The sequence below is a fragment of the Coptis chinensis genome, chromosome 9 (assembly GCF_015680905.1).
Source record: "Coptis chinensis isolate HL-2020 chromosome 9, ASM1568090v1, whole genome shotgun sequence".
Classification (NCBI taxonomy): Eukaryota; Viridiplantae; Streptophyta; class Magnoliopsida; order Ranunculales; family Ranunculaceae; genus Coptis; species Coptis chinensis.
The window spans coordinates 83,284,628-83,312,062 of record NC_141464.1 but is presented as its reverse complement, the minus strand read 5'-3'; the positions used below and the strand labels follow the sequence as shown (position 1 = coordinate 83,312,062).

At 36.8% G+C, this 27,435-nt stretch overlaps 3 protein-coding genes and 1 pseudogene across 5 annotated transcripts; all 4 read right to left on the bottom strand.

Annotated features, from left to right (window-relative positions):
- Positions 1–1,293: 1,293 nt before the first annotated feature.
- LOC147478844 (scopoletin 8-hydroxylase-like) lies at positions 1,294–2,955 on the bottom strand. Its single transcript, XM_086584784.1, has 3 exons — positions 2,368–2,955; positions 1,887–2,232; positions 1,294–1,738 (listed from the first exon to the last, which is right to left on the bottom strand). The coding sequence occupies exons 1-3, from the start codon at positions 2,904–2,906 to the stop codon at positions 1,487–1,489; spliced, it is 1,137 nt and encodes a 378-aa protein (XP_086440910.1). The 5' UTR covers positions 2,907–2,955; the 3' UTR covers positions 1,294–1,486.
- A 785-nt stretch (positions 2,956–3,740) lies between these two features.
- LOC147478843 (S3 self-incompatibility locus-linked pollen protein) lies at positions 3,741–11,229 on the bottom strand. The gene is made up of 14 exons (XM_086583187.1): positions 10,865–11,229; positions 10,464–10,523; positions 9,752–10,186; positions 9,151–9,232; positions 8,785–8,846; positions 8,550–8,644; positions 7,790–7,869; positions 7,250–7,315; positions 6,538–6,654; positions 6,136–6,221; positions 5,821–5,927; positions 4,950–5,041; positions 4,767–4,843; positions 3,741–4,398 (listed from the first exon to the last, which is right to left on the bottom strand). The coding sequence occupies exons 1-14, from the start codon at positions 11,015–11,017 to the stop codon at positions 3,931–3,933; spliced, it is 1,980 nt and encodes a 659-aa protein (XP_086439313.1). The 5' UTR covers positions 11,018–11,229; the 3' UTR covers positions 3,741–3,930.
- An 867-nt stretch (positions 11,230–12,096) lies between these two features.
- On the bottom strand, positions 12,097–21,267 carry PEX1 (peroxisome 1). 2 transcript variants are annotated; one of them, XM_086582937.1, is made up of 17 exons: positions 20,785–21,267; positions 20,606–20,705; positions 20,039–20,512; positions 18,942–19,691; positions 18,345–18,436; positions 17,575–17,648; positions 17,177–17,399; positions 16,976–17,069; positions 16,678–16,832; positions 16,316–16,546; positions 15,480–15,680; positions 14,629–14,754; positions 14,494–14,555; positions 13,877–13,994; positions 12,902–13,186; positions 12,480–12,547; positions 12,097–12,392 (listed from the first exon to the last, which is right to left on the bottom strand). In XM_086582937.1, the coding sequence occupies exons 1-16, from the start codon at positions 21,157–21,159 to the stop codon at positions 12,509–12,511; spliced, it is 3,399 nt and encodes a 1,132-aa protein (XP_086439063.1). In that variant the 5' UTR covers positions 21,160–21,267; the 3' UTR covers positions 12,097–12,392; positions 12,480–12,508. The 2 variants fall into 2 exon arrangements, with proteins under 2 accessions (XP_086439063.1, XP_086439064.1); XM_086582938.1 differs by having other exon boundaries at positions 12,097–12,388.
- Positions 21,268–25,094: 3,827 nt separating this feature from the next.
- LOC147478841 (tryptamine hydroxycinnamoyltransferase 2 pseudogene) lies at positions 25,095–26,799 on the bottom strand (annotated as a pseudogene). The gene has a single exon (XR_015207730.1). The product of XR_015207730.1 is annotated as a tryptamine hydroxycinnamoyltransferase 2 pseudogene (transcript).
- Between the last annotated feature and the right edge of the window lie 636 nt (positions 26,800–27,435).

Below are 27,435 nucleotides of genomic sequence, written 5' to 3'. Positions count from 1 at the left end.
CGGTGTTAGAAAGAAGTTACTACATTTTCAAAGTTCCTACATTGTAAAAATCAAACCATTTGGTCCCCATATTGTCAAGAAAAAAAGTTTGGTCCCCATATTGTAAAAATATGTAAAGTTTGATACCCTTTTTAGTCGTTTTTCATATATTGTATATGACATTGGCTCTATTTCTATATGAAATTATATGCTCTGGTTCTAGTTTAATTAGGTAAAAAAAAACTCACCAACTCTTTTTTAGGCCTAAAATAACATGTTTTTTCGGCGCTTTTTCTACTATATCCATGTATGATTTAGTAATTCATGAACTTACTGTTTGTTTTGGATGGATCATTTTAGACCATTACTTGTGGCTAGACTTTTCTTTAGCATAAGAAGTACTAAAAGTACTTTAGTACTAGAAACGTTGAAAATTATGGATTGTATTCTCCGTACTCCAAAAAAAATCCTGAGTTGACTATGTCAGGAAACAACGCTTTGATGGTTCTTGATGTGTCCTGGGTGGAGGGGATCCTCTGGGAAGTAGACTGTAGACACCAGGCAGACTTGCATAAATTTTTTATTAACCGTGAACGTGGATGCAAAATGTTTAGAATTTGATTTGTGCACCTCTTTAGACTGTATGTAATTCTTTACTCGAAATTGTACTGATAAACTGTACTCTTTCTGTAGGAAATGAGGATGGCATTCGAAGGTATGGATTTGTATTTTGGCGGATTATTGTACCTATTATCGTATCCAATCTGGGAGCTCCCTTGATGTGCTTATATAGTGCTCATACAGACATGCCTGGTGGTTTTTTGCACCCTCGCGTATGGTGTAATTAATGGTTCTGATTGCTTCTATACTTTTAGTTTGTTTTTCACTATGACCTTATATCTGTTCTTTTGCGAATTGGACTGGCTACCATGTCTTTTACTGTAATCCGAACTTCTACAATATATTGTGAAACTTGTCTTGCGTTTGAGCTCAAGAGAAATCTACATTTTGTTATGTGAGATGTTCCCACTCCCTTTTGCTATTTTTCATTATTCATCTTCGTTTCTGGTGCATGCTCTAAAATTTGTGATACCCTGTTGTACACTAGATGACTTATTTCTCAACTATAAGTAGCTCGATCTTCACTACTTACAATGTCATACAACAAGAAGTTGCACGTACTCTTCTAGCTACGCCACTCGCAATTTTTTCTGCACCAGATGATCCTATGAGTTTTTTCTTTCTATAATCTAAATAGATTCTGTAGTTCTATTTATTTCTCCCCTTGACAAATAAACTAAATTGACCTTGATGTTATGAAAGCACTGAAGATATGCTTATATATAGGAAACCTTTATTACATAAAGGGTTGTTATTCAGCTAGAATGATGAAGATGATAGTACAAGATCCTAATACCGAGGAGGCGGGGATCATAACTTAACATAATGTAAGACTATGAACAAACACAAAAGGGACCTTATTCCATTGCTAGGTACAAAGCCCAGCTCAAGGTTGAGTGATCTTTACAAAGTCCAGAGACTTCTTGCCTTGGTGAGCTTCCCCAAAGAAATTGGTCATGTACTCCCCAAACAAGCATTCTTTGTACTCAGTCCCTCCATCCTTCTCAACTGCTTGGGGAAGTGGTCCAATCTTCACTTCTGGTCTTGGTGTCAGGAACAATGGTATGGATACTCTTGACTGTGTACTTGTTGTTCGAACTCGGTGTTCTGCACTCTTAAATCTTCCATTGCTTAGTATCTGCAAGACAAAACTTAATAATGTAAAGTAGAACAAATTTCTGTACATAAATCAATACACATATCAAGTCCCATTGAAAGCAAATCCAAGTCCACATGCACGAAATGTTGAGGACTGCCTAGGTTGTGATGCTGTCATTATTAACCACCTGCAATGTATCACCAATGTTGATAACCAGAGCACCCTCAATAGGTGGGATTTCTATCCACTCGCCCTTCTTCCCAGCATTCCCGTTCTCTTCTACTTTGACAAATAAACCACCAATACCGTCTTGTAGTAATACAGTTAGTGTGCCCATGTCTGAGTGTCTGCCAACACCAACTGTTAACTCTGGAGCAGGACAAGTTGGATAAAAGTTCATATTCACCATCTTTGTCCCCATGTATGCAGCAGCCATGGAAGCATCCAATGTCACTCCAAGATCCTTCATTAGAACTTCCAATATCGTTTTTGCCATCTTGGTTGATGCTTGTAGGTACTTAAGAGCCACTTCCCTGCAAAATATTTGCACTTTCACTGTAAGTAAGATGAGACAAGAAGATGACAAATAGATTATAGATGTGTGATCCTATAATATTCTAAATAATTATTAGCTCATAAAATGAATATTTTTCTTAATAAGAGCTTACTTGCAGTGGTCTGGCCAGTGTTTGAGAGCATCATCATCACTGGTATAAATCATGCTAACATAGTCCTTCCACTCCAATGCTTTCTCTTTCTCTGGCACAAAGCTTGTGCCATATTTGACCAATGGACTTGGGCTTACCCCTTTCAGATACACTGACTTCTTTTCTGGAGGTTGGTTAAAGAACTGATGTGCAGCATCCTTGAGCTCCTCAAGCAATTGGATTGGCAAACCATGGTTCACCACTTGAAAGAATCCAAGAGTTTCAGCAGACATAACAAGTGTCTCCACCACTTGATCATGTTTGGGCCCGTCAAGCGCAGATAGATCGATCGTAGGGAGTGACACCACATGTGAGTTCATATTCTTCTTGTTGATGCGTTCATGTTCAGGTTGAATATATCGATCTGGCACCTCTGATAGTCCCGAATCAATCATGCCTTTCACGCCATTCCCTTCTTTGACAACAAAGTCGAACAGATTTATGGCGTCGAAAGCTGGTGCCATTGGATACTGTGGAGTTTGTGTTTGATATTCCAGCATCTATGAAATGGATTTTAATTTATAGGCAGCATCCCCATTGAGTATTATTTTTTGTTTGTTACAAAAAGACTTGGGAATTAGGATTATTGTAAATGTTAAGGAAGCATGCAGAATGCTTAGTGATGCACTATAGGGTCTTGGATTAAATCATATGATTTGAATATCATCAAATGGTGAATGAGGTCCAAATGATTAAAATAAGATAAGAATCGGAAACGCAGCTACATCATATAGAATTCGGGAATCAGATTTAGCTTCTTATGTGACACTTTGTTCGGAGTAAAATATATTGTGGCAAGGACATGGCTTGTTTCATTGTTGAACACCTATAAATGATAGACAAGTAAAAATAAATCAAAATTGGACATTATTCTGCTGAAATATTACCTAAATTCAGCATGTAAAATGCTTGAAAAAATTCCAGAATAATATGATAAATTCTGGTATTGATTAGGAATAAGGTTTTAGACATCATAATTATACATACTCAAATATTGATATGCAATGATATGGTTAGTCAATCAACTAATCTAAACAGTGCATGCGTGATTCAGGGCATTTGCAACTTTCATTTTCATTCAACTCCGTTTAGTGTCAACCATTGTTTTCTTACCATTTGGCGGTGGTTGGAACTTTGTAAATAATTTTTTATAAAGTCGTTGCATTTTGAATCTTTATCAAATTAGGAAAGGTAGCTTTGATCAAGTTTCCGTTGGTTTTTACAAGTTTCTGAGCTTCAGGTTCCACGGAAATGGAAACTAGGTCCAGTAACAACCTTCACTCCACACGATTTAAAATTAACGTTATCATCAAACTTTAGGTGGACTTTGCTGATGAACGAAGATGCATATATCACATTTGATTACAAAACATGTGTTACAAACTGTACTGTATAACAAGGAAAACATGGGAGAAACCCATAATACAAAAGATAAAAATACAAGTAAAAATGAAAGTAAAACAAAAGAAGAAAACAGAAAATTAATATACATATACGAGGGCATCTAAACATGAACAGCCCCGTTTATGTTGCAAGGTTTTCTGGCTGCAGGGATTCAGGATAAACTTGGCCATGGTCTCTCACATCTCTGAACAACGATAAAAAAGAGTTTAGTCCTTCAGATGAAGCGCCTCCTAAAATCCACAACAATAGAGAACTGAATGAATTCAGTGAGGTGGGACTAGGGGCTGATTCTGCTTGTCGTGCAGATGACTCTGGGAAATGGGTCGGACTGCCAACCCTGTCTGCATTGCTGGTCTCAGATGTCTGTCCAGGAACTTCAGCTGCACCATTCGGTGACCGAGCTTGATCACGTCCAGGTCTTGTCTCGGATCCAGATTGGGAGAAGCTATTTAGTGCACTAGGATTTCTCATATTTAATCTTGTTATGTGCAGAGTTGAAGCAAGGATAGTAGAGGAGGTAATGTGGATGTCTGCTCGCTGCTGGAACTGCGATCTCCGAGCCTGAATGAATCTTTGTAGAGCTGGTACCTGAGAGGAGCATGTGTAAATGGTAGTACCCCAACTGAAGTAAATTAACACATACTAGGAATAAATGAGAAACATTGCTACACAGTATAATTTCACAAAGGAAAGACACTAAGGTCCCAACTAGTAATGCTCTGCTGTAAACATATACGGGTGCACCCTACCAAGTACACGGAACAGCAGGAAACGTCAAAAACTCAGAAACAAAAATGGCCACTAATAAATAGTACATTGAAGAGAACTAATAATCAAAATCACCCCGACCTGAACAGAAATACATAACTAGTGTATCCAGTATGGAAACGACCAACAGTGTTCTCAACGCTTCCACTCCTGTGTATAAATTTTGAACTGAGATAGGAAATAGTTACCTCAAAGCGATTCCAAAAGTATAAAATCAGGTGCTGCATGAATGCTGCAGTTGCAGCAAAGGCCAAATACGTAAAACCTGGGAAGAAAGTTGCAAGTATGACAGAAATCAGAGAATGAGGTTGAGGACAAACATCGTACTTCAACAGATAATAGAGAGATTGATATGAATAACGTAGTCATACCATAAGGATAAGAAAAGAAATATATGTGAAACACCAGGAAATAGAGCAAGAAGAAACGCGGAAAGAACTTCATTGATATTGGCGTGCGGACACTGTGGATAAGCAACAACCGCAAAGTATGTTATTAGCTCAAAATCAGGAGGTTGGTCTTACTGTACATATTATACTAACAATGATGATTCAGTGTACATATACTAGAGTAGTACTTCAATCACATATGGGGGGCGCAGAAACAAAACAGAGACAGAGATACACATGCACAAGCGATGTCCATATAACAGTAACAAAGAGCGCACGGAAACACAGACACAGACATACGCTCGTAAGATGTACATATATAACAGTAACAATGATGATCCTGTGTGTCAAAACATAGTTAACACTATTCAGAGTAGCACTTTTATTACATAGTGTTAAATCTTCTGTCATACAACATTCTTGAGGTTTCAAAGCTAAATTCTAAAGCCGAATCGCATTCTCATTGTAGCATATACTAATATATTTGCAATTTGGCCCACCACTAAATAACTACATTATGGCAGTCATGTTTACGGTTAAAGTAGCAGCCATGAATTTTACAACTAGAGATAGTAAAGATGAAACTCTGGCAATTCATTTCTTTTCTACTATGTGCTGTATTCAAATGTTTGTGTTATAGTTACCGTTATTGTTATTTTGGACACATACATGTACCTCTGTCTCCATTCTGGATTGATACTCAACACCCAAACTTCCAAGAGCGGAAGATAACAATGGTGAATCCAATACACCTTAAAGCCTGTGCAGCTTTCTAAACAAAAGGAAAATCCTTCACTCCCAAAAAGAGTCTTGGGGGGGTGTTGCGTGTGAGAGTGAGAGAGAGAGAGAGAACCTGATCAGTGTAAATAGTTCACACATCCACACGAGAATTAAGACCATGAAGGCAAGCAGTTGATCATCATAAAACTCGAACAAGAAAAACAGGATACCGATCATAATCTGCAGAAACCATGCACAATCAGATTACTCCATAGTTTCATAAAGCACTGTAAATGGGTAAAACAGTAAAATGAAAGGGTGGAGCAAAGATGGAGTAAAGAGGAACTAAGAAATGTGGAAGAATATCTCAGGAGTGCTAAAATGTCCCTACATTTACTGAGCCTAAAAACTTCACTAGAAGTGACCCAAAGGATTACATAAAACTTACCGGTACAAAAACCAGTGATTCAATGACATGCACAAAGATCAACTGGAAAGTTGGAAGTCGATGTCGAGCATGGTGTTCCAGTTGCACTGCACTAGTTGGTAACAAAAATAGTTATTTACATCTATAAAGAAAAGAAATGGCCAATTGATATCACAAGTAACTCTTAATAATCGAGATATAATGTTGCAGAGATCACCTAATAACTAGTTAAGATGGACATGGCTCATCAATCCTCACAACTGATGGTACATAGCCTTAATTGGTTCATTACCCAGACTTGTTTTATAGTAAGGTCATTACTCTGACAGTCTGGCATGCGACTTATAAGGCAACCCAAGAGTTCTTACCAGGTGAACACAAGTTACAACATACTTCTATAAAAGAGAATAATATCAAACCAACCTGTGAACTTGAGCATGCGAGTCTGTGTCTCTCTCAGTGTAAACGAAACTGACATGGTTGTTGTGAAGAAAACAAACAGAGACATAATAAGCACACCACACTTGGTCACTAGATAATCTGCACGGATAAGGGAATAAAACCTATCAAATCAGAATCTCCTGTCAAACATCTCCAGAGAGAGCAAGAAACTCTCTTACTAAGCACATGTATCAGAAAGTTATATTCTGTTTTGTGTGAAACAAACTAAGAAAGTCTCTTACTAAGCACATGTATCAGAAAGTTATATTCTGGTTTGTGTGAAAACAAACTACTTTCTTAAGCAAAAGCCAAAGAGAATTTCCCAAACAAAATATTCATGAAAGAACACATTCCAGCTGAAGCGTGCTTAAGAATTTCTACATTCATCAGTGAGTATTTGGGGTTTCAGTTCAATACACAGTTGTTAAAATAAACAACTGTATTTAGAGAGGGGGGGGGGGCAACATCCTTTAAGCAGTCCAAGCTATCGGAGGTCAATAACAATAGTAGAGACTTCCAATTCTAATCATTTCTAATCATAATGTTCACATATTTATCATATATTTTCATGTATATCTGAATAATTTTTCAGTATAACACAGCCAAATTCTATACACAATGAACTAGGATACATCTGATTAATTTCCTAACATGCTATATGATCAAGCTGGCAAAACTTCAGATAGTGTCAAACCTGCTGTTGAATCATGTGCGTAACTAAGATCATAGAACTCCTTTGTTTGATAATTATAAAGGTAACCTGCATGAGGAAAACCAATGGCATTATAAGAAACATCTAGACCAGCCTTTTTGCTCAAATAAAAATCTAGGGGTGGGGGTGGTAATAGAGAGCCTTGTCCAACCTACAAATGGAGTGTTACCTATGTGCTTATACATGTAAAATTGATCCCCTTTTAACCATATGGTATTATTAAAACAACAGTACAGTTTTAAGCAAGCCAGTTCTACCTAAAACATAACCTATATCCTCTGAGCATTCCTCTGGGCATTTGAATTTGAACCCCCACATTGATAAAGGGATGTAGACTAAAAGTCAGGTCTACCAACAGTAGTTGACTAAGTCGTGTGTTGATTGACGAAATAAAAGACAGTCCCTGCTTACTACCACTAAAATATCAAATATCAATGCTTACGTAATATTTTTCTAAAATTGCATGGAATAGTGATTACAATATTACATACAAGATCCATTATCTACAAAAGAAGTGATTACCTTGACCAGGAGAACTCAGCAAACTATTCATCAAAATTGTGTCATAACCAACAAAACTGTTTATAAGAAGTTGTTGCCACCTGGAAAAATTAGACGATTTAAATAAGATGCAAGGTCTCACACATTCACAAGCTATGATCGTGATGAGAATATAACTTCAGAGAATATCACATACCTTGATATAGAATTTTTGCAACAGAAGTTGTCATAAAAAAAGAAATAACATAACCAAAGAAAGACAAAAAGATTTATCCCTGTGAGATCTAAGCATTGCTTTGTTTTAAGTTTTTTAAATTCCTCCTCGGCCAGTTAACTCACGTGTAGGATTTTTCATTTCTGGGAATAATTAGGGCTCATCTGCTCAATCATCGTGAGTACAAAATCCTATAAATTTTGAAATGCTATTTTCTCAGGAAATTTCCATTTCTGGGAAAGCACCGAGATCTTTCAAGTGAAAATTCAATAACATTTTGCATGTCAGTTCTCCATTGGAAGAGTGATTTCCAAAGGTTTGGGATATCAAAGCATGCTCAATCTCACAGCACTGTGGTGCATACAGTAGTGAAACTCATAATCCACTAGATTGATGTGAGTTACTACTATCCTGAAGTCTGCTCACATGTGATTGAATGATTATTGTACTTTGTCGTTGACCAACTCCAACATGGCAGAGTAACCAAAATCAGTCACCCTTAATGCAACTAATACAGTTTCGAAATTCAATACAAAATCTTACGGAAGCTATAAGTGTGAGACTAACCTGTTCCCAAAGCAGGAATGCCTTGCAGATATGCTGATATTAACAGTACGTATGTTATGTCGTGCTTTAGCTCCTTCAGGAAGCAAGAAATAACCCTGAAAAAAAAAAAAAAAATAAACTATGTGCAAGATATAGAAGATGAAAAACCATGGTACTATGCTGGAAGCATGAACATCTGAAATAGGCAAAGATAGTACAAATAAATGACCTGATATGAAAGATGTGAGAATAGTACCTTCTCCACCGTATACAAATAAGTTGGTTCAAAAGATCTGCCTCTCTTTTCAAGCCATTGCACTGCAAAATCCAGCACACAACTTACACATGAGGAATAGAAAAAGTATACAAACAAGTAAGATGGCATCCAAACCATAGCGGAGCCTCCTTTCTTTCAATACTTTTATATCGATAAGATCATGCTATGGTGCTAAGAAAGCTTTGATAGGACAAACAACTAACTACTATCAAGTCAAATTGTTGCAGAATGGGTTGCAAAAGAGAAGGCGTCCAATGGACACACTTCGAAACCAGTTTTGGAAATGCAAGTAGGAACACAATGCACGAAAAAAAAACAATGATCAGAATGGAGGACAGTTTTTACCTGCAAATGAGTTTATTCTGTCCAAACGAAACACATGGGACCACTTGGGAATATCAATAAGCATATTGGTACCTGCAATATTCTGTATTTTTGAACATAAGTTCGAAGAAAAGAAACTTCTTAATAGTATCATTCTTTTTTCTTGAAAAAATAAGTGCACAACACTTACGACCATACCATCAGTTCTTTAAAACAACAGACATACATTGAATTAGCTGTTAAAAGCAATTAACAGAATACAATAAATAAATCAACACAATATAATGCTGGGAAAGGTTTCACTCTGCTTGAACTATGAATCCAGCCAACTTAAATGTCAGTACACATACAGTCATACAGATATGGTGTGGATCAAAATAAAATGTTTGAACAATTCATTTTGATTGTGTGTAGAATGAACTGGTCAAATAGAAGATAAAAGTATGTCAAAATTGTCAAGTCAGAGAACTGAAAGTATGGAAACATAAAAGGCGTTCAGTGTGTACCTTACACCCTACCATACGAAGATATATATAATTTCAAAAATCCAATAAATGGACAGAGGAAAATAACTTCAATAGATAACTTATGAAAATTGAAAAATACCCTGCAATTTCCTTACCCATAACTGGCTGAAACTCCATAAAAAATGCTTTGCATGCCTGAAGAAGAAAGAGAGACGCATTTGCCACCTTTTGCAGAAGCGAATAAATACTGCTCTAAAGGAATCTCTTGCAGATATAGGAAGACTGGTATATGAATCCTCTGCAGCAGCCATAGCTTCTTTGTTGTCAGTAAATTCCTTGAAGCTAGAATCATCGACACTATCTCCTTGAGGCTCAAGATATTCATTATCCATCTTCGAGGATTTTAAAACTAATTTGCTTCTCCTAATGCCCGAACTAATCCAATTCAACCAAAATTTTGCCCCGAAAAATGCCAATCCATCTCCATCAACATTTGGAACTTCTACTTTCTCTGTTGAAGGAAGGGGTTCAGAAATATCCATCACTTCAGATTCAGCCTTAATGTTTGAATGCAGCCCAATACTTGTTATCTAAAAAAACAAAAGAAAAAGAAATGTAAGTGAAGTGCTGAGAAACTTAAATAAATGTGTAAACTGAGCCAACATACAACAAATATGAGCAAACGATAAGTTATTTGCCCCCACAAATAGGCCAGCTTACTGAGCCATGCCTCAGGTATAAACTAAAACTTTTTATTCCATGGAAAAGTAAAGAAACCAAAACGATGACAAAGTATTAAACCGCAAGAAAAATCCAATATAAGGTACAAAGAGAAAAACCACAATATGGTAAATGAACATAACATACCTTGATATGAACGAGTTGGGCTTCTGTTTCAACTACAGATAGCTCACTTGAACAACCAGGCTTCACATGCAAAGCAGACAATGATAATTCATCAATAAGATCAAAAGCGATTACAAGCCACATAAAAAACCAAGGAAATAATGCATCATATAACCACTACATTCAACAATTATGAGCTAGATACTATGTCCAAGCCACTAAAACACCTATTCAAGATTTTTTCAACACATAAAGATCCTTCCCCAACGGTGATAAACACTTTTACATACTTTGTTACATGTCATCTAAGTGGGGCAACTCAAAAATTTCAAATCTTTATGGAGTTAGTTATTCTAGTCTATCAAATTCAATTCATACTACAAATCAAAACAAAAAAATGCCAAGAAAGAAACACTAGTTACCTGTTGGACATAGTTAGCATGCATGACAACAAGTAAGGCAAAGAGAAAAACAGCTACAACAAGATAAACACACTCAAGAACAACACGTATTCTTGGTGTTAACATTTGAACAAAACGTTCTTGCACTCTAATAAAAGTCTGTTCTGGATCCATTTTTTTTGGCCCAGTCTCTTTTTGGTCCTATGTTTCGAAGAATTTAACGAAACTCAAGTTAGAAAACGTTGGTATTCATGAAAAAAATGAATTTGAAGAAGATGTATGATTGAAAAACGAGGATGATGATGAAATTTTGTTTCTGGTTTTTGGTGAAAAAGTTGGGAAAAAAAAATAAAAATGGATGGGATTGTGTGTTTTTTATATCTTACATGTGAAATGACTGTAGAGTCCCTGTTTTGGGCCACGTTAAGTATCTGGGCTTGGGCTTAGGCTTGGGTTGAAATTAGCGAGGCCCAATTTAAAATGGTTCAAGCCCAATACCGTATCTAACATTTTCATCTAGTAACAATGTGATGCCATTGAGTTGTTCGCATTTGTGCCCACAACTCAATGCCACATTTTGACAATAAGTTGGTTCATACGCATTTGATTGAGTTCGAGGCCAGCTCATATAGTTAAACGAGCGAGCTCAAACCAAACATAAGTAGTTCAGTTATTTTATACTACAAAAATATTATTTGAGCTAAACAATGGGGAACCAAGCCGAGCCGCTCAGCTCAAATTCGACCCTCATGCATTTGCATCTTTGAGTGACCATGGCAAGCACTCCAAGTAGGGCTGGAAATGGTACGGAATACAACCGAATCCGATCATATCTAAATCCATTTTAACATATATGGTTTTTATGTTTGTGACTAGAATCCGACCCGAATATCCGAAAAACCGAATCATTTTAACAAGATGTCTAAAAATTAATTTATATCTTACATTTATATATATAAATTATTAAAATAATATATTTTTTAGTGTTTTTTAATAAATATGGATATCTAAAATCCGACCCAAATCGGATGGATCCAAATATGGTAAAGAGCCAGCCCTAACTCCAAGCAGCATGTTTGTGTAAGAGCTTTGGGCAACTCCAACAATAAAGGCATGTCACTTGGATAAGCCCATTGGATAACCTGAACCACGTATATTAGCCCAAGATAAAACTATTCCAAATAGCGAAATCAATTATGTTCTCGCTAATTGGCTGGCTACACATTGAATATGCAAATTCAGGCCGAAGATTTCCTGAACATCCATTGAATTCAATAACTTATGAAGGGCCACGGCCCAAAACTATTACATTCAACAATGTGCGCATATGTTACATCAAATTACAATCAAATTCTGATACCCAGCGGCCATTTTTGGAATAGAGAATGATACGCTGGACTTTGGAATAATTTCTGTGTAATTTGTCCTTTTGGACTTGTGGTTAGACTGTATACATTCACAAAAAAGGAACACAAAATGTACATTTGGGAGGCCATTCCCACTATAACTCTAGCTAGCATACTTGTGCTGGGTTAACCTTTGATTCTGGCTGGCATTAAAAACAAAGAGAAGAAAAATGCAATCAGAAAGAATATTGACAGCAAAAGAAAATAAATTGAGAGTGGAATATAATTACCGCACAATTCTCCACCTTGAATGAGACACCTACGCTAATGTCACTCTTTTGCCCTTTGCATCAATGGACTACAAGAACACCAACAAGAAGACTCAGTAACACCAACGTGGCAATGTGAAATGAATATACCAATGACTGGAGTGCAACCTAAATAATCTAGTGATGAGCAGACTAAAATGGTGAAGAAACAACATGTTAATATTTGCGGCAGTATGCAGATTTAAACAAAACAAATCAGTTCAGGGAGGAGACGAGAGCAGGTCATTAATGATATACTAGAACATCTTAGAAATATGATTTCATCTTTTGTAACAGAGCAGGGAACATTTGGGACATAACAGATGCGAAAACCAAATCACATGGAAAGAAAAATCTGATATATAAAGTATGAATGCCCATAATCTTTTTGTGCAGAGAGAGACCTGTGCAGCAACAGATTTCTTTGAATCCAAGAACTGACTGTAGATCCCGTACAATCTCCTTTTTTCAGCTTCTGATACAGATGGTCTTGCTGTTGAAGCAACAGATCTCAGTAGCGCATCATGGATTACTGGCATTTTCCCAGGTTTGTTGCTGCTGCTACTTTCTAAAAGCTCATGAACTGATGCCAGCTGTGCATCTGAAAGAAGAGCTTGTAGGTCCGCACCACTGAAACCTTCAGTTACAGAAGCTATGTCATCCAAATTAACGTCACTGGCCAATGGAAGCTGAACGAATATGAAAGAGAAGAAGTACTTAGACGGTTAAGATAAGGTCAAGTGGAACCAGCCCCAGGCAACCAAAACGAAAGCGTCCAATATCTTATTTGCTTTAATAAGACTAAAAACAGCTAAGCTACTTGATATTCACTATTCTTTCTCTTTTCTCTTATTGCAAGGTATTTATCAACAGTTATTGTAAATTATGGTATCTTTGATCTTTAAATAAAATTTATACCTTCTTGAATGTAACATTAGGGACTGCATATCATCTGAACATATAAATGTTTGATAAATAGAGTAAGCTAGTCCATTACAAATCTATATCTAGGCGGACATGAGAAAAACCACACGCATATGCTCCTTATTAGCAATGATATGCTAAGTGACAGTGACACGGTTACGTGTTTCAGTATCCGACATGGGCAAATACCAAAAGTTGATGTTACACGGACGATATGGAATAGGTCACTCTTACTTGGTATATTTGTTGCTCTTGTTATGTAACAGTGCAATATACAATTGTAATTTTTTTCCCAGCACATGTAAAGAAAACTCTAACTCCGTATTACCAAGTGAAATAGTGTTTTTGGGGGAGGATAATAAGATCACCGCAGTATTTGCTTCTTTGCTTAAACTATGATTAGAGGGACTACAACCATATATCAACTGATCCTATATTAAAATGGTATCACTAACCTTTCGAGAAAGAACTGTCAAAATATCAACCCTCTCCTGCCATGCAGGGAAATCACAGTAAAGAAGGCGGTCAAACCTTCCAGGTCGCAGAAGTGCAGCATCAAGTAAATCTGGTCTACTGTATAGTTATGAACACAATAAATGTCAGAGCTCTATCATGGAAAAAAAAGATAATTAGAAATAAATGCAAAAGAATAGTTGTAGGTATGACACAAATGATATGCTAGGTACCAGGACTACACCCGTGCAAATATCATACGACTAACATAACGAGAATTTTAGTGAAATGACTAGAATAGCTTCAAATATAGAGGAAATTATACTAGGCCCGTTCATGAGTCATGACAAACATTACGTAACGACAACAACACAACATATCCACTGCAATCTGTCCACTTGTTTACTAAGTTCATGTTACTGACAGTTTGCTGAAACATATTCAACAAGAGCAAACATAATGTGCTCTCTGTATAGCTACAGGTGCTATACGAATCTGTAGATTAAAGTTTTCTCTTCTAGGAGCCGTCAATATAACCATTCACTATTTTAAGACAAACCCACAACAGAGACATAATGAGGTACTTGAATACACCAAAAAGACAAATCGCCAGACTAACCTAGTTGCAGCAAACACAAAAACTCCTGTAAGGGCCTCCACACCATCTAGTTCAGTCAGGAACTGCAACAAAATAATATCATGAGAACTTTTTTTTTGACAAAAGATAGACCAATCAAACGAGAAAGAAACTAACCTGATTAACAACACGATCAGTAACTCCAGTATTATCATGCCCTCTTTTTGGTGCAATAGAATCAAACTCGTCAAAAAAAAGAAGGCACGGTGCTGCAGCAGCTGCTTTTGAGAATACATCCCGGACCTGAAGCCAAAAATAGAACATCACAATAACACACGTTAGGCTACTTTGTTCATGGAATAGAAGCCCAATTACAATATCTTTCCTAGGTTACATAGACACGCCATATTTTGAAAAAAATCTGTGTCGGATACGTGTCCGTGTCCGTATCCGTGTCGGACACACACAGACACATATTGTATTTAATTTACCTCGAATTTCTGATTTACCATCTAATTTAATAAATTTATAATTATTAAAAAATTAATTAATTATTCCTATCCGTGTCCCCGTGTCAATCTTCAACTGCTCGCCATATCCGACACCCCGTATCCGTGTCGGACACCGACACGCGTGCCCGTGTCAATGTAACCTAGTATCTTTCAGAAACACTTGTCATATATCAGATGAATACTGAGGCAAAGGATAAATCCTTGGGGCCTAGCGTCTGGTCAGACGAAAGCCTCTGGAGATGTGTGGCAAGGTCTCAAGGGGTCAAGAATTCCATTTTCAGCTATACAGCATACTACTTTACTTACTCCATTCCTTTTTCAGGGTGATCCAATGTAAATAACAGATATCACTTATATCGTTTTAACACATTTCAACAGTCAGCTTTAGCTTATTGCATTTTAGAATCCGTTAATATGTATGTATTCAAAATCAAACCAGCCAACAAAATCAATAGCGAAAGTATACAACGCTATCCTTGATTATGAGATTACGAAAGTGTTAAAAAGGTGGCTTACAGCTTGCTCAGAAGCACCAATGTATTTATTTAGCAACTCAGGTCCTTTCACTGATATAAAACGCAAAGAACAAGCAGCAGCAGCGGCACCAACAATGTGTGTTTTGCCACAACCAGGAGGACCATATAAGAGAACATTAGATCTCAACCTTAATGGAGCTTGTGTAAAGATCTTTGGAAATTTTGAGGGCAACTCAACCATCTGAGAAAACAGACAGAATCTAAAATTGTCAGGAAACTTTACAGAAAAAAAGGACAATAAGAAAGAAAAATACCCATGTCGGACATTGAAATGCATTCTGAAAACAGTTGCAGAAGGTATCGCAAGAAAAGTCAAAACATTTAAAACATGTATAAGAAGGTTAAAAACCAATATTGAGTACACTTCTTTCATTTTATCGTACAATACTGTCCAAAGTGCATTCTTGAGTTGTACCTACTTATTCTTCTGAATATATTTGTTTGAAATTTTAAGTGCCCAGAAAGGAAATATTCATTTTGGCGAAGTGCGTTCTCTTACTTTATATTTCCGTATATTCCATGAAGTTTAAGTGTCCGGTTTTTGGGTTAGTTAGGGATACCTCCCCGTAATGCTTCTTCATGTGGAAAAAAAAACGTCATCTCGTAGCCGTTGGATCTTGCAAATGGGGGGGTATCCCTAATATTATCCCTAACAAACCACCAGTTTTTTTACGTACTCACAAGAATGCTGAGTATTTGGTTTTTATGAGGGACACATCATTTAGCAAAAATTATTCGTCGAGTGATTCCTCAAGTGCTGATTTTGTAAGAAAATTAATTTGTCAGGGCTTTGTCAGGCCAACAAAGGATGTATACCTCCTGAACTGCATTTCGTATGTTCACAAGTCCACCAACTTCGTCCCACCCGGTGCGGCCACCTTCAGAAGCAGATTTGGTAATATCACGCATGGAAACTGGAAGGAAATCATTCATCGCCTGAGAAAAATCTTCTCTTACTAATACAGGATTTTCATGATCCGCAGCATTAGATGATGAACACAAGAAGCGGCCAATGGCAGCATGAATAGCCCTATCCACCAAAATTTCCTGCATTCATTAAAACAAAGTCTATGAGAACTGATACCATTTTGTATAAAAAAAATCGCTGTAAAACATGAAAGAGTAAGAACTTCATGGACAAGATAAATTTACGAAGTACAGTATATACATTGTAGTACCAGATCATAAGCATCGTATCCGTCACATTTGGAAGCAGTGTCAAACAGGATCTCTTCAGAACATTGTAAAGAACGCTTACGGATTTCATGCTTTAATATAGCTCCACGCTCTGACACAGCAGGAGCAGGAAGCTGCACATGGAAGTCAAATCTCCCTGTGAAGAACAAACTTCATAAAGATTTCGAGACAAGACAGGTAATAAATAATAATCTATCATGGTGTTTATGTTTTTCTGTTTTCATACTTCATCTCTTTACACGAAGCTTATTAAGGAAACTAAATAAATAAAAGAAACACCTGAAGAACTCAAGGATTTTGGAAAATTTTCAAGAGACTGCGCACATGCCATAAATGCAACAGGGCTGATTCCGCACACAGTGTGCCTCTTTTCCTGTTCAATGTACATAAGCAAACGAATTTAACGAAAAGATGAATGCTGGCAGGATATATGAAATTAAACAATGCTCAAAAGAAACGGGCTAGAAAAGATTGCACTACCCCATGCTCATCCATAATATCAGTAAGAAATTCAACAAGTGCAGTAGTGGATGTGGAAGTCTGAGATCCTTCGGAGTCAAACGAAGACGAAACAATACTATCAAGATCATCAAAGATGACTAGAGAAGGGGAATGTTCAAGAGCATCTGATAAATAGTCCTTGAGTTCTGACTGAACCACTGAGGCTTTCTCTAAAGAAAGCCTAGAACAACTTATAAAGACTCTGCATATTGAAACCCTAAATTAGAGCAAATCTAACATAACTTTACTTTCCCAGCCATTCTCACATATTTTAAAGAAAAATCAGGAAGTTCAAATGATTTATAAGATAAGCCTGCAACATATCCTAAATAATAAAAAGCCGAGAAGTTACAGGAATGAAATAAAAAAGGTTATACATGTGTGCTAAGATCTCTTCATGCTCTTCAAAGAATTTCGCAACTGCAGTGGCTAGTAATGTTTTCCCAGATCCCTGGAAGGAAGAAATATGACGTTATGAAGCAAGAACCAACAAGAATTGACAATGGAAGAAGAATGGTATATCCACAAGAATAGTATGCCCACAAGGTGGGCTTCCCTCTTTTATTTATATTTCAAATTTCAAATTTTCAGCTTCCATTTTCCCTTCTCTGTTGGGCATAGTGTTATACTAGTCATAACAGATTAACAGTACAGAATTCACGCTAAACCACTAGAGGGCCCTTAACATTGTGTACACTATTAATTAATTTAAGATACTCTTTACATAATTTATTAACCTATAAAACAAAGCTACGACACTTTTTATTAGGCACAACATTGCAATACTACTCAATCAGGAAAAAAGCCAGTGCTGAACAGAGTCCAAAGTACAACAAGATTATCAAGATCCTGAGTAGATCAAAAGCTATATAACGTATGCTACATAAATTCTGATCAACACACACTAGAAATAGGAATTTAAGTTCAAAAAAATTGGGGAGGGGGGTGGAATCAAAAATATTTGCAGGATTTATCCCAGAATGAAAAAGATTAAGTTTGACAATGAAGCCATATTTTTCAAAATATAAGAGAAGGACCTCAGCATAGAAGCTTGTCAACATGGTAAAACATATAAGCATGAGAAACTTTCTTTGACCACAACACCTTCAACCAATAGAAAAGCATTAAATTGCACAGATGAACTTACCGGGGGTCCATAGATGAGAACGTGCCCAGGGACAGGTAGCTTGTAACTACTTAATAACTTCCCAAAGCTTGGAGAAAGAAGAACCGTCAAACCTGAAGGAGCAGTCATAGGGAATATGTAAGATCCTTGTCACAGAAGGAGAAAATATACTGCTTTGCCATTTTATTATATAGGACACAGAAAGCAGGACACCCAGTTGGAACTCTAATGCGGTCAAACATGACCTGATTGGATGACCATAGCCATTTAATTTTTTAACTAGCTAGTTTGCTACACCAACCTTTTACACTTTCTACTTATCTTAGTGACACAAGGAAAAGTATTTTATAGATGAGCAACCGTTCAATTGGGCAACCCTAGCATAACCTGCAGCTATGTAACTTCACACTACATCTTCCAGAAATTATCACAGCGGATACTGTCATACGATATGTTGGACCATTGTGGACCAACTTCAGTAAATTTCTGAACTAGGTTTCTAAGTGAGTGTGTGTGTGTGTGTGTGTGTGTAACAATATTCATTTAACAGATGGTAGTGTGTGTGTGTGTGTGTGTGTGTGTGTAACAATATTCATTTAACAGATGGTAGATACATACGATTAATAACATCCGAACTCGCAGTCCTCATCCAACTGAGAGAAGAAACGTCTGAACTTAAACTCCCTTTTAAGGTTTTTTCATTCACAGAATCAAGATATAGAGGGTCACCCAATTTCAAATTTTCAACCAACATATCTAAGTGTTTGATATCATCAATGCCTTTGTGTTCATCCTTAATGAAAAGCTCATAAGTACATTGTTGACCATCATGAGAGGATTCATCACTAGCCAATAAGTACAAGAGTCCAAATGGAGGTTTTCGAGTCTTAATTCCAGTTTCTGAAGAATGTCCAGATGATACTTGTTTCTCTTCATGACTCTGAAACTTATCACCAATCACTTCAAATTGGAGCAAAGTCTCGTTTCCGAGAACCAGTGAACTCATATCAATTCCAGTATTCAAGGCAATTGCCTTCAGTTGCCCACTAAGCCATGCTTGAAGAAGACCTAGTTGACCCTTTGCAGTACAGGAACGTTCCTTACCCTCTTGAAAATCATCTTCAGGAGGATGGGGAAATACGGAAGTCAAAAGCTTTTCATGCATAGACCAGTCATTTATTTCTGTATCAGGAGTCAAATTAGTACCAAGGGATGTGTGTCTTGTTTTATTCCCATGGTTCTCAACCGAACTCAAACCATTTTCTTGGAGGGTATTTTCCTTCTCAAGCATCTTAAATCGACAAGGGGATAGTGTAAATAGAGGAGCATCCTTCTTTGGAGTAATGTGACAACTTTTTAAATAAAGCCCTGTATGTTCAAGTGGAGTAGTCAGCCAAAGGCTCAAGTAATGCAGACAAAGTTAATTAAAAAAAATAAAAAAAAGGTATTGTTGAACTTGTAATGATTTCAACAGAGATAAGATGAATAATTTTTCCTGACTAACCCAAAGGCCTACTTACACTAAATTTTGATATAAATTTCCACCAATATAAAGCATCTTAAACATGAAACTTGGCTGTTGGTCAAAACAAAGAACTAAATATCTATGAAACACTCAGTATACAAGAAATAGTGATTCACACAAAATAAAAAAGAAACGACCTCCAAAACATGTGAAATTCAGATCCATGTATTTAACGCTAAAATGAACTTACATGAATGCAGGTCAGCTCTCAAATAATACCGAAGAGACTGAGGAAGCATGATATGTCCTCTGGCAACCAAATCTGAATATACGAGACGAACAACTGTGTGTTTAGAAATATCCTTTTTAGACAAACCCCCGAAACGTGTTTCCTTCCCTGCCAAACTATTATTTTTCTGATTTCTTAAGCTCTTCTTTGAAACTAATCTGGGATATATGACAACTAATTGAAGATTACCAAACACTGATTTCTTAGCTGTTTCTGGATGAATAAAAGCAACAGAGGTGAGCACTACAGAAATGTCAACATTGTTTATCTCAAATTTATGACACCATTTCAGCTTTGGATCTTGTATCCGCAACAGTGCCTTGGCCGTACAATGTTCTTCATTCAAAGCTAGTATACTGGAATCATGATACGAATTCACATTCGTCTTGCGTGTTTTAGGTGCAACTACAACTTCAGTCCCAGGTACAAGTTGCACTAGGAAGAAATAAAATTGACATTCATAAGTAAACTTTGATTCACTTCAACAGAATATTACAATGTAAAAGCCAATGATAAGATCAATCTTACCTACCGAATTTTCAGGATATGTTGAAACCACAAGAAAAACAGCTACACTGTGGCCATGAACCCACAAGGGAAACTTCATCCCTTGATGAACAACACCAACCTGCATGAAGTAGTAAAAAAATCTAGCCTTTAGTTAAAACAATAACAATAATTAAAGACACATGCTTTAATTAAGTTACCTGTTTCAAAATAACATCTTCTGCAAGCTCAGAATTAAGTTCCATAACTTCCCAATCATCTTCACCACATGGTTCAATTGTAACTGTACTAGCTTTTGGCAAATAACTAATAGCTTTTACATGCACTATTGTATAATTCGGTAAAGATATACAATTTGCTAACTGTTGAGCAATTTCGATAGAGGAAGAAGTGGAAGCAGAACCAGACCAGGACAAGTGCCAGACATGATTATGGTCTTGGGAATGAAGGTCGAGAGCAAGAAGTGGAGGTAGAATATTACAAGTGTGTGTGGATTGAAGGATTTGGATTAGTGATAATGGTAATGAAACGAAACAAGAATCTATTCCACCAACTACTCTAACTTCAAACTCCATTGCCCAACAACAAGAAGTAGTTCTAAGTTTCTGTCATCAAGAACAGAGTATATGCAATGGATAAAATTTGGGCTAGTTTCCCGAGGTTTATTTCTATCTACTGTTGGGCCTGGCCTGTAAATGGTCTGGGCTACTTGTACTTGTACATAAATATATACTCATATACCCGCACCGCGCACCGAGCACCGAGATAGTGGCTGACTTGTTAATTTACGGGATGTTAGATTCCGTCTCGTGTGTTTTTTTCGATTTTTTCTTCGGACGGAATGTTTCATTCCGTCTCGCGTGTTTTTCCGGTTTTTTTCGGTTTTTTTAACTTGAGACAAAATACCGGACGGAATGTTACATTCCGTCTGGATCAAAAAGCCTCAAGACGGAATCTAATATCCCCTCCGAGATATTTTATTCACCTTTGCATTGCACAGTTTCACTTTGTTTTTCACCGTTTTGGTGAAAATAGAGTGAATAAGTACTGAGGTGGCGGTGATAAGAAGGGGATTATATTCACTTGCATTTACAAATGCTCTTAGGAAAAATAGATGATGTTAATGGAGAACTCAAAGCGGAACTTCCTAAATGGTTGAAGGGTAAGAGATATTTAATGGTAATCAATCGATAATATATGGAAGAGCAGAGTTTGGGATTATATTGCTTGGAGTTTTACCGATTACATGCTAGACAGGTAGAATAATTTTGCTTACCACTTGCTATAAAAAGCTTAGCTGATTATGCTGTCTTTTAGACCATCACCATGAATTAAGTTTGTTAAACAAAGATGATGGCCTGAAAGATAAGCATAATTAGCTAAATATTTATAGCAAGTGGTAAGCACAATTTTCCTCCCTATCTTATTATCTAGAACACTCAAAACAATATCATCCAAAGCTCTGCTCTCCCATATGTTGTCGATCACCATCAAATATCTCCTATCGTCCAACTGCTTACAAAGTTTCGCTTTGAGTTCTCCATTAATATTATCTTTTGTGTTGTTTCAAAGTGAAGAAGCTCCTCGTTGGTAAGATCACCAATCACTTGCTCCTTGCGGGATTCAGCTTTTTCAAAGAAGTTTGGTTTGAGTCTCAAAACAAGCTAAAGTATATATAATCCAATGAAGTGAGGAATGGCCGACAGAATCCTTGGTCCTATATTCACAGCTTGAAGGGAGCCGATAGGTGATCCACTTCTGCAATTGTGTTTTCCACATCTCTATTTCTCTTCACTTCTGCATTTATCTTTCTTTTGGGCTGCTCATAGTCATCATTTATATAATCAATGATTGTAACTTAATAAATATGACAATAAATTATGATCAGTTACACTTTGACATGATATGAAAACTAGTCAAAAAGAAATAAATATGATGGGTTACACTATAGTTATCTTTAGGCCAACATAATATTAAAACCGCAAAATGAGATCATTTTATTAAACACCATAACAGAATATTTAAACAATGGTCTGCCTACTTAGTGATCAATAAAAGGTCCAGCTCTTAATGATAATATTTTAAGCCATATTAAAGAAAATCCAGTCATTTGATTCTTAGATGCCCCTTCGACTTTTACAGTTTTACCCATATTTTCGGATTTCAAAATTGTTTCAATTTCACAGGAATTCTGATAAATTCCGACTAAATTATTGAAAGAAATTGCGAACACCTGTTTTACCTTCTTTTCAAGTTTTTTATTTACCTGAAATCATGTTGTTTTTCGACAATTCGACATATGAATGATATGTATAATAAGAAAACAGTGGAAATTATATATCGATAAATAAATACTTTGGGCGACAATAATATCAAAAAAATTATTGAAAAAAAAAAACAATAACATCAAATTATCAACGTCGGCCAAGATTGTAGTTTTCAATACCAATCGATCTTCATCTTTGTCCATATAGAACAATTGTTTAAAATACAGTCATTACTTAGCTTGCGATCTCTCCTACGTTGTGTTTAGCCAAAGAGCTTTGCATCAAGTCCCAAATTTTCGTGAGATTGTTTCACTAAGTCCACAACATTGGAAACTTGAAACTCTTTATCAAGCATCGGTATCAACTAACATAGTAATCAAATATGAATTGTAATCAGATTTTATTACAAGTCTTTTTCTTGGCACCTTTCAAATTAAGCTTGCTTTTAAATTTTAAATGAAATCAGTAACTTTTTTATGCGGGGTTCGAGTCCCAGACCTCTGGTATCATCACCTAAAGATTTTACCGACTTTGCTAGTCGGCACCTGCACCGTCTTCCAAATATGGGTAAAGAGACATTCAAAAGTGCTATATCTTTGTTCTGGATTGAAAATTTGTTTATTTGTCAATGCCTTGATCTTCTCTACGAATTCCGTAGAGAAATGAGTAATGGAATGTGTAATGGAAGATAATGGAGTTGTTTTTTTTGGACTGGTAGTACCTCGTCCAAAGTCCATGCTAGGGAACGATGATCATAGTCTACTCTAAGTGGGTTTCTTAGGACAAAAATAGCAGCTTTGTCATTGTAGGGAAGTTTTTCTATGTCATTAAGTCCGCGCACTAACCTACCCCATGCAACAAAGAAAAAGCTCGAGGAATTGGCATCAGATCAACAACACGATGATGTGCGGTGTGTCCTATAACAAGGCTACCACAAGCATAACGGTTGAGTTGAATTTGGAGCAACTCGCCAATTCCATCAACAGGTGGAATGAGATATAACTAAGGGTTAACTAGTATTACCCCCGACCCTCACTGGATGAGCCAATTAGGATTTTCCCCCTACAAGATGGGGAAATTAGGGTCTCCCCCCGAAATACACAAAAAAAAAACACACGGTCAACCCAATAACTAATTAAAATCCTTAGACAAAAGTGTTATAGAGGTGCTGGTGCTATCTAGAAGTGACTATGGAGGTGAATAGCTGGCTAATTATTCTCAAGTGTGTGCTAGTGTCTTCTAGATAAAACTAAAGAGGTGCTAAGTGAGTCGGTTTGATTTGCTACAGCTAGCATTCCAATACTAATGCTTGAGGAGTCAATGACTTCACAGTTTTTAAACATAGAACAGGCCCATAGGACAGAATTAGGGATTAATTTAGCTTCTAGTTTGGGTTAGCAGATAATTATGGCTTAAGGACAAATCGGGTTGACCACTGTTGAAAGACGATATTACCTTCATTTAAGTTTTTATCAGTTAAATCAAAATCAAAATGTTGTAGCCGACCAGTGGAGAAAACTCCCACGTGAGTTTTCAATTTTGTTTTTGACCACCTCAGCACACTCACATTTTATATTTGGACTAACTTGAGAAATTTAATTTATTTCATGTTGTACACATGTATAGTGGTGTTTGCATGTTTGTTGGACACATGCATACTGGTGTGTGCATGTGTGGTAGTAGTGTTTGCATGTTTGTTGCACTCATGCATAATGGTGGTGCATGTGTAGTATACACATGCATAGTAGTGTTTACATGTGTATTATGCACATGTATACACATGTATATTAGTGTTTGCATGTGTGTTATACACATGCATAATGATGTTTGTATATATGTGTGTTTTACACATACATAATGGTGTGTGCATGTTGGTATACACATGCAGTGCATATCATACATACATAGTGGTGTTTGCATGTATATCAGAGAAGGTCATAATTGGTATTAACCAAAAAATAACTTGCTAACGTCAACCCAAAAATGTCTTTATAGCGAAATTATTAATGATAGATATTGATGTCAGCCCGTTTTTGTCCTAAAACTGTAATTACTGTTCATCCAAGCCTAAAACCAAAATTCTTAGTCAATTTATGTGTTTGGGCCTAAATTTATGAGTGTTTAAAGGAAATTATAAGTGACGGTAATGAATCACTATAAATAAGGAGCAATGCTCTAGCTATTGTAAATCAAGTTATTCAAGTGAGTCAAGTTATTTAAAGAAAACTTCAAATCAAAGCATAAGAATGACAATGTCGCTATTATTTATTGAAGTGGTGGACTTTGGGCTTTTAAATCATTAGCTATAATATAGCAGGCCCGGCCGGGCCGGGCTAACTTAAAAACTTGTACATTCAAGCAATTAAACGATTAAGTAATACTAATCCATGTTTAGAACGATAAGGAAGAAAGAAAAACCAGCGATCCTACACTCAAAATGTGGGCTCGGTCATCAATCCTGTTTCCATTTATTTACTCCCTAATTTTAACGTAGTCATCACTCCGGTGGAATAACAATTAGTTCAGTAAGTGGCAAATTTTCTTGAAGAGATTGACATGTTCAGACATGAGTGACATTAGCAAATCAACATCACCTTCCTTTGCGAAAGATGGCATGAACACCAACACCCCTTCAGCAGGGACGGGAAAATGAAATGCACAAGGTGGTCCTCCTCCAAAATCAAGATCATGGAAGCTAAATCTCAACCAGCTATTCACTTCTAAGTTTGGACACAACGTCTGCCCAATCTCTGGAGTAGTCCCTTCGAGTATTTCACCATTTCTCTTAGACAATTCACCAAAATCAATAAATGATTGGATATAGTCGTTATCAATCTTAGACACAGCGTCGTGGATCGCTTTAGCAACATATGCATGGCTCTCCATTAATACCTCCCTCACTGTCAACTTTGGATAAGCAGGTAGAACTAAGTTTCCGAAATACTCCATTGGTACAGGTGGCTTCATTCTTCTTCTAACATTCACTCCGAGTTTCACTTCCGTGAACTCGTCCAGTTCAAGGCCTCTAGCTTGGGTCACCTTCTTCCAAACTTGGGCAAGGAGACATTCAAAAGTGCTGTATCTTTGTTTTGGATTGGATATTTGTTTATTCGTCAATGCTTTGATCTTCTCTATGAATTCCGTAGAGAAATGAGTAATGGAATGAGTAATGGAGGATAATGGAGTTGCGTTTTTTGAACTGGTAGTACCTTGTCCGAATTCCAGCAGGAAACGATGATCATAGTCTACTCTAAGTTGGTTTCTGGGGACAAAAATAGCAGCTCTATCATGGTAGGGAAGCTTTTCTATGTCAAGCCCACGCACTAACCTACCCCATGCAACAAAGAAAAAGCTCGCGGAATGGGCATCAACAACACGATGATGTCCGGTGTGTCCTATAACAAGGCCACCACAGGCATAACGGTTGAGTTGAATTTGGAGTAACTCGTCAATTCCATCAACAGGCGGAATGAGATAACTAATATCCTTAGACGGATCAAAAGGTAGCTCGTCAGCTAACTTCATCGGCACGTATGTTTCAATTATTCGAATACCAGCATTGTTTAGCACAATGCATTGGTGGCCTTGTTTGTCGACTGTAAGCCGCCCCGTGAGATGTGGAAAGTGTGCAAGGACTTTGGAGAGTGCATTCTTCAAAACTTCATTTGATGGCATGGGTGGTTTGAAGGCATGGAGGGATTCAACATGTACATTCAAGGCGGCCTTGTCAAATATGGTGAGAGGAACTAGAGCATCATGGCTGAGTTGAGCTGAAGAAAAAGAAGGTTTCAGGATGTTGTTCTTGATCAACCAAGTCTCAGTCATTGCTTACTAGTTCTGATATATCTGACACTGGAAAGGGAGAAAAGGAGAGGAAGTCGATCGGGATTCGGGACTTGGTTTCGACTGAATGACTGGAAAGTGTTTGTACTCTTCAAAACTAGCTGCTGCAGTATGTTTAAATAGGGTTTTTTATGATTATTTATAATTTTTTACATTGTCCCATACGTAACAACTTACTGCTTTCAGTATTCCAAAATACCAACACTACTACATAAACCCACATTAACCACGGTAGTGCTAGCGAGAGAGCTGGGGCTGTCATAAATATACATGTGTTACATGTGTTAGTAATTGCAAAAACAAGGGAAATTATAAAGTAACACATTGTGTTACACGACTTTATAACACAAGTCAATATATGACTGCCACATGGATCTAGATAAAAAGCAACCGGCTAGATGGAAAGAAGTCGGATAGTCTCCTCTCCAAGGAAAGAAATAAAAAAAGCTCTCTCCTTGTTCGTCTTCTCATTTTTTGGCGTGCTTATCCTCTGTTCGTCCTTCTTCTACTTTGGGCATTTAGGATATGAAAAACCAGTTGGCGAGCATCAATTTTGCTTTCAAAGGCAGTAAGATGGTGTTGGAAGGCGGAAATTATTGAAACTGGACTGAAAATATGCATCTTGAGGAATTTTTGTCACGTGTAATTGTTGGTGGTATCCTAAATCAAGTAGGATTGTTCTAAACAATTTTTGAGATATTTATTTTCGGAGCATTTTGTATTAACGTCATTCCATTTATT

Bases quoted from the DNA above. Each gene is read 5' to 3' on its own strand.
- LOC147478844 (XM_086584784.1), bottom strand. From the start codon at position 2,906: ATGCTGGAATATCAAACACAAACTCCACAGTATCCAATGGCACCAGCT. The intron at 2,233-2,367 runs GTAAGCTCTTAT...AATATTTTGCAG, and splicing joins CACTGGCCAGACCACTGCAA to GGAAGTGGCTCTTAAGTACC. The intron at 1,739-1,886 runs GTGGTTAATAAT...TTTGTCTTGCAG, and splicing joins ACATTGGTGATACATTGCAG to ATACTAAGCAATGGAAGATT.
- LOC147478843 (XM_086583187.1), bottom strand. From the start codon at position 11,017: ATGGATCCAGAACAGACTTTTATTAGAGTGCAAGAACGTTTTGTTCAA. The intron at 10,524-10,864 runs GTAACTAGTGTT...TTGCATGTGAAG, and splicing joins ATGCTAACTATGTCCAACAG to CCTGGTTGTTCAAGTGAGCT. The intron at 10,187-10,463 runs GTATGTTATGTT...TTGTTTTTTTAG, and splicing joins CCCAACTCGTTCATATCAAG to ATAACAAGTATTGGGCTGCA.
- PEX1 (XM_086582937.1), bottom strand. From the start codon at position 21,159: ATGGAGTTTGAAGTTAGAGTAGTTGGTGGAATAGATTCTTGTTTCGTT. The intron at 17,649-18,344 runs GTAAGTTCATCT...TCTTCCTTCCAG, and splicing joins TTCTCATCTATGGACCCCCG to GGATCTGGGAAAACATTACT. The intron at 12,548-12,901 runs GTCTCTCTCTGC...GTGTTCTTGTAG, and splicing joins AGAAATCTGTTGCTGCACAG to TCCATTGATGCAAAGGGCAA.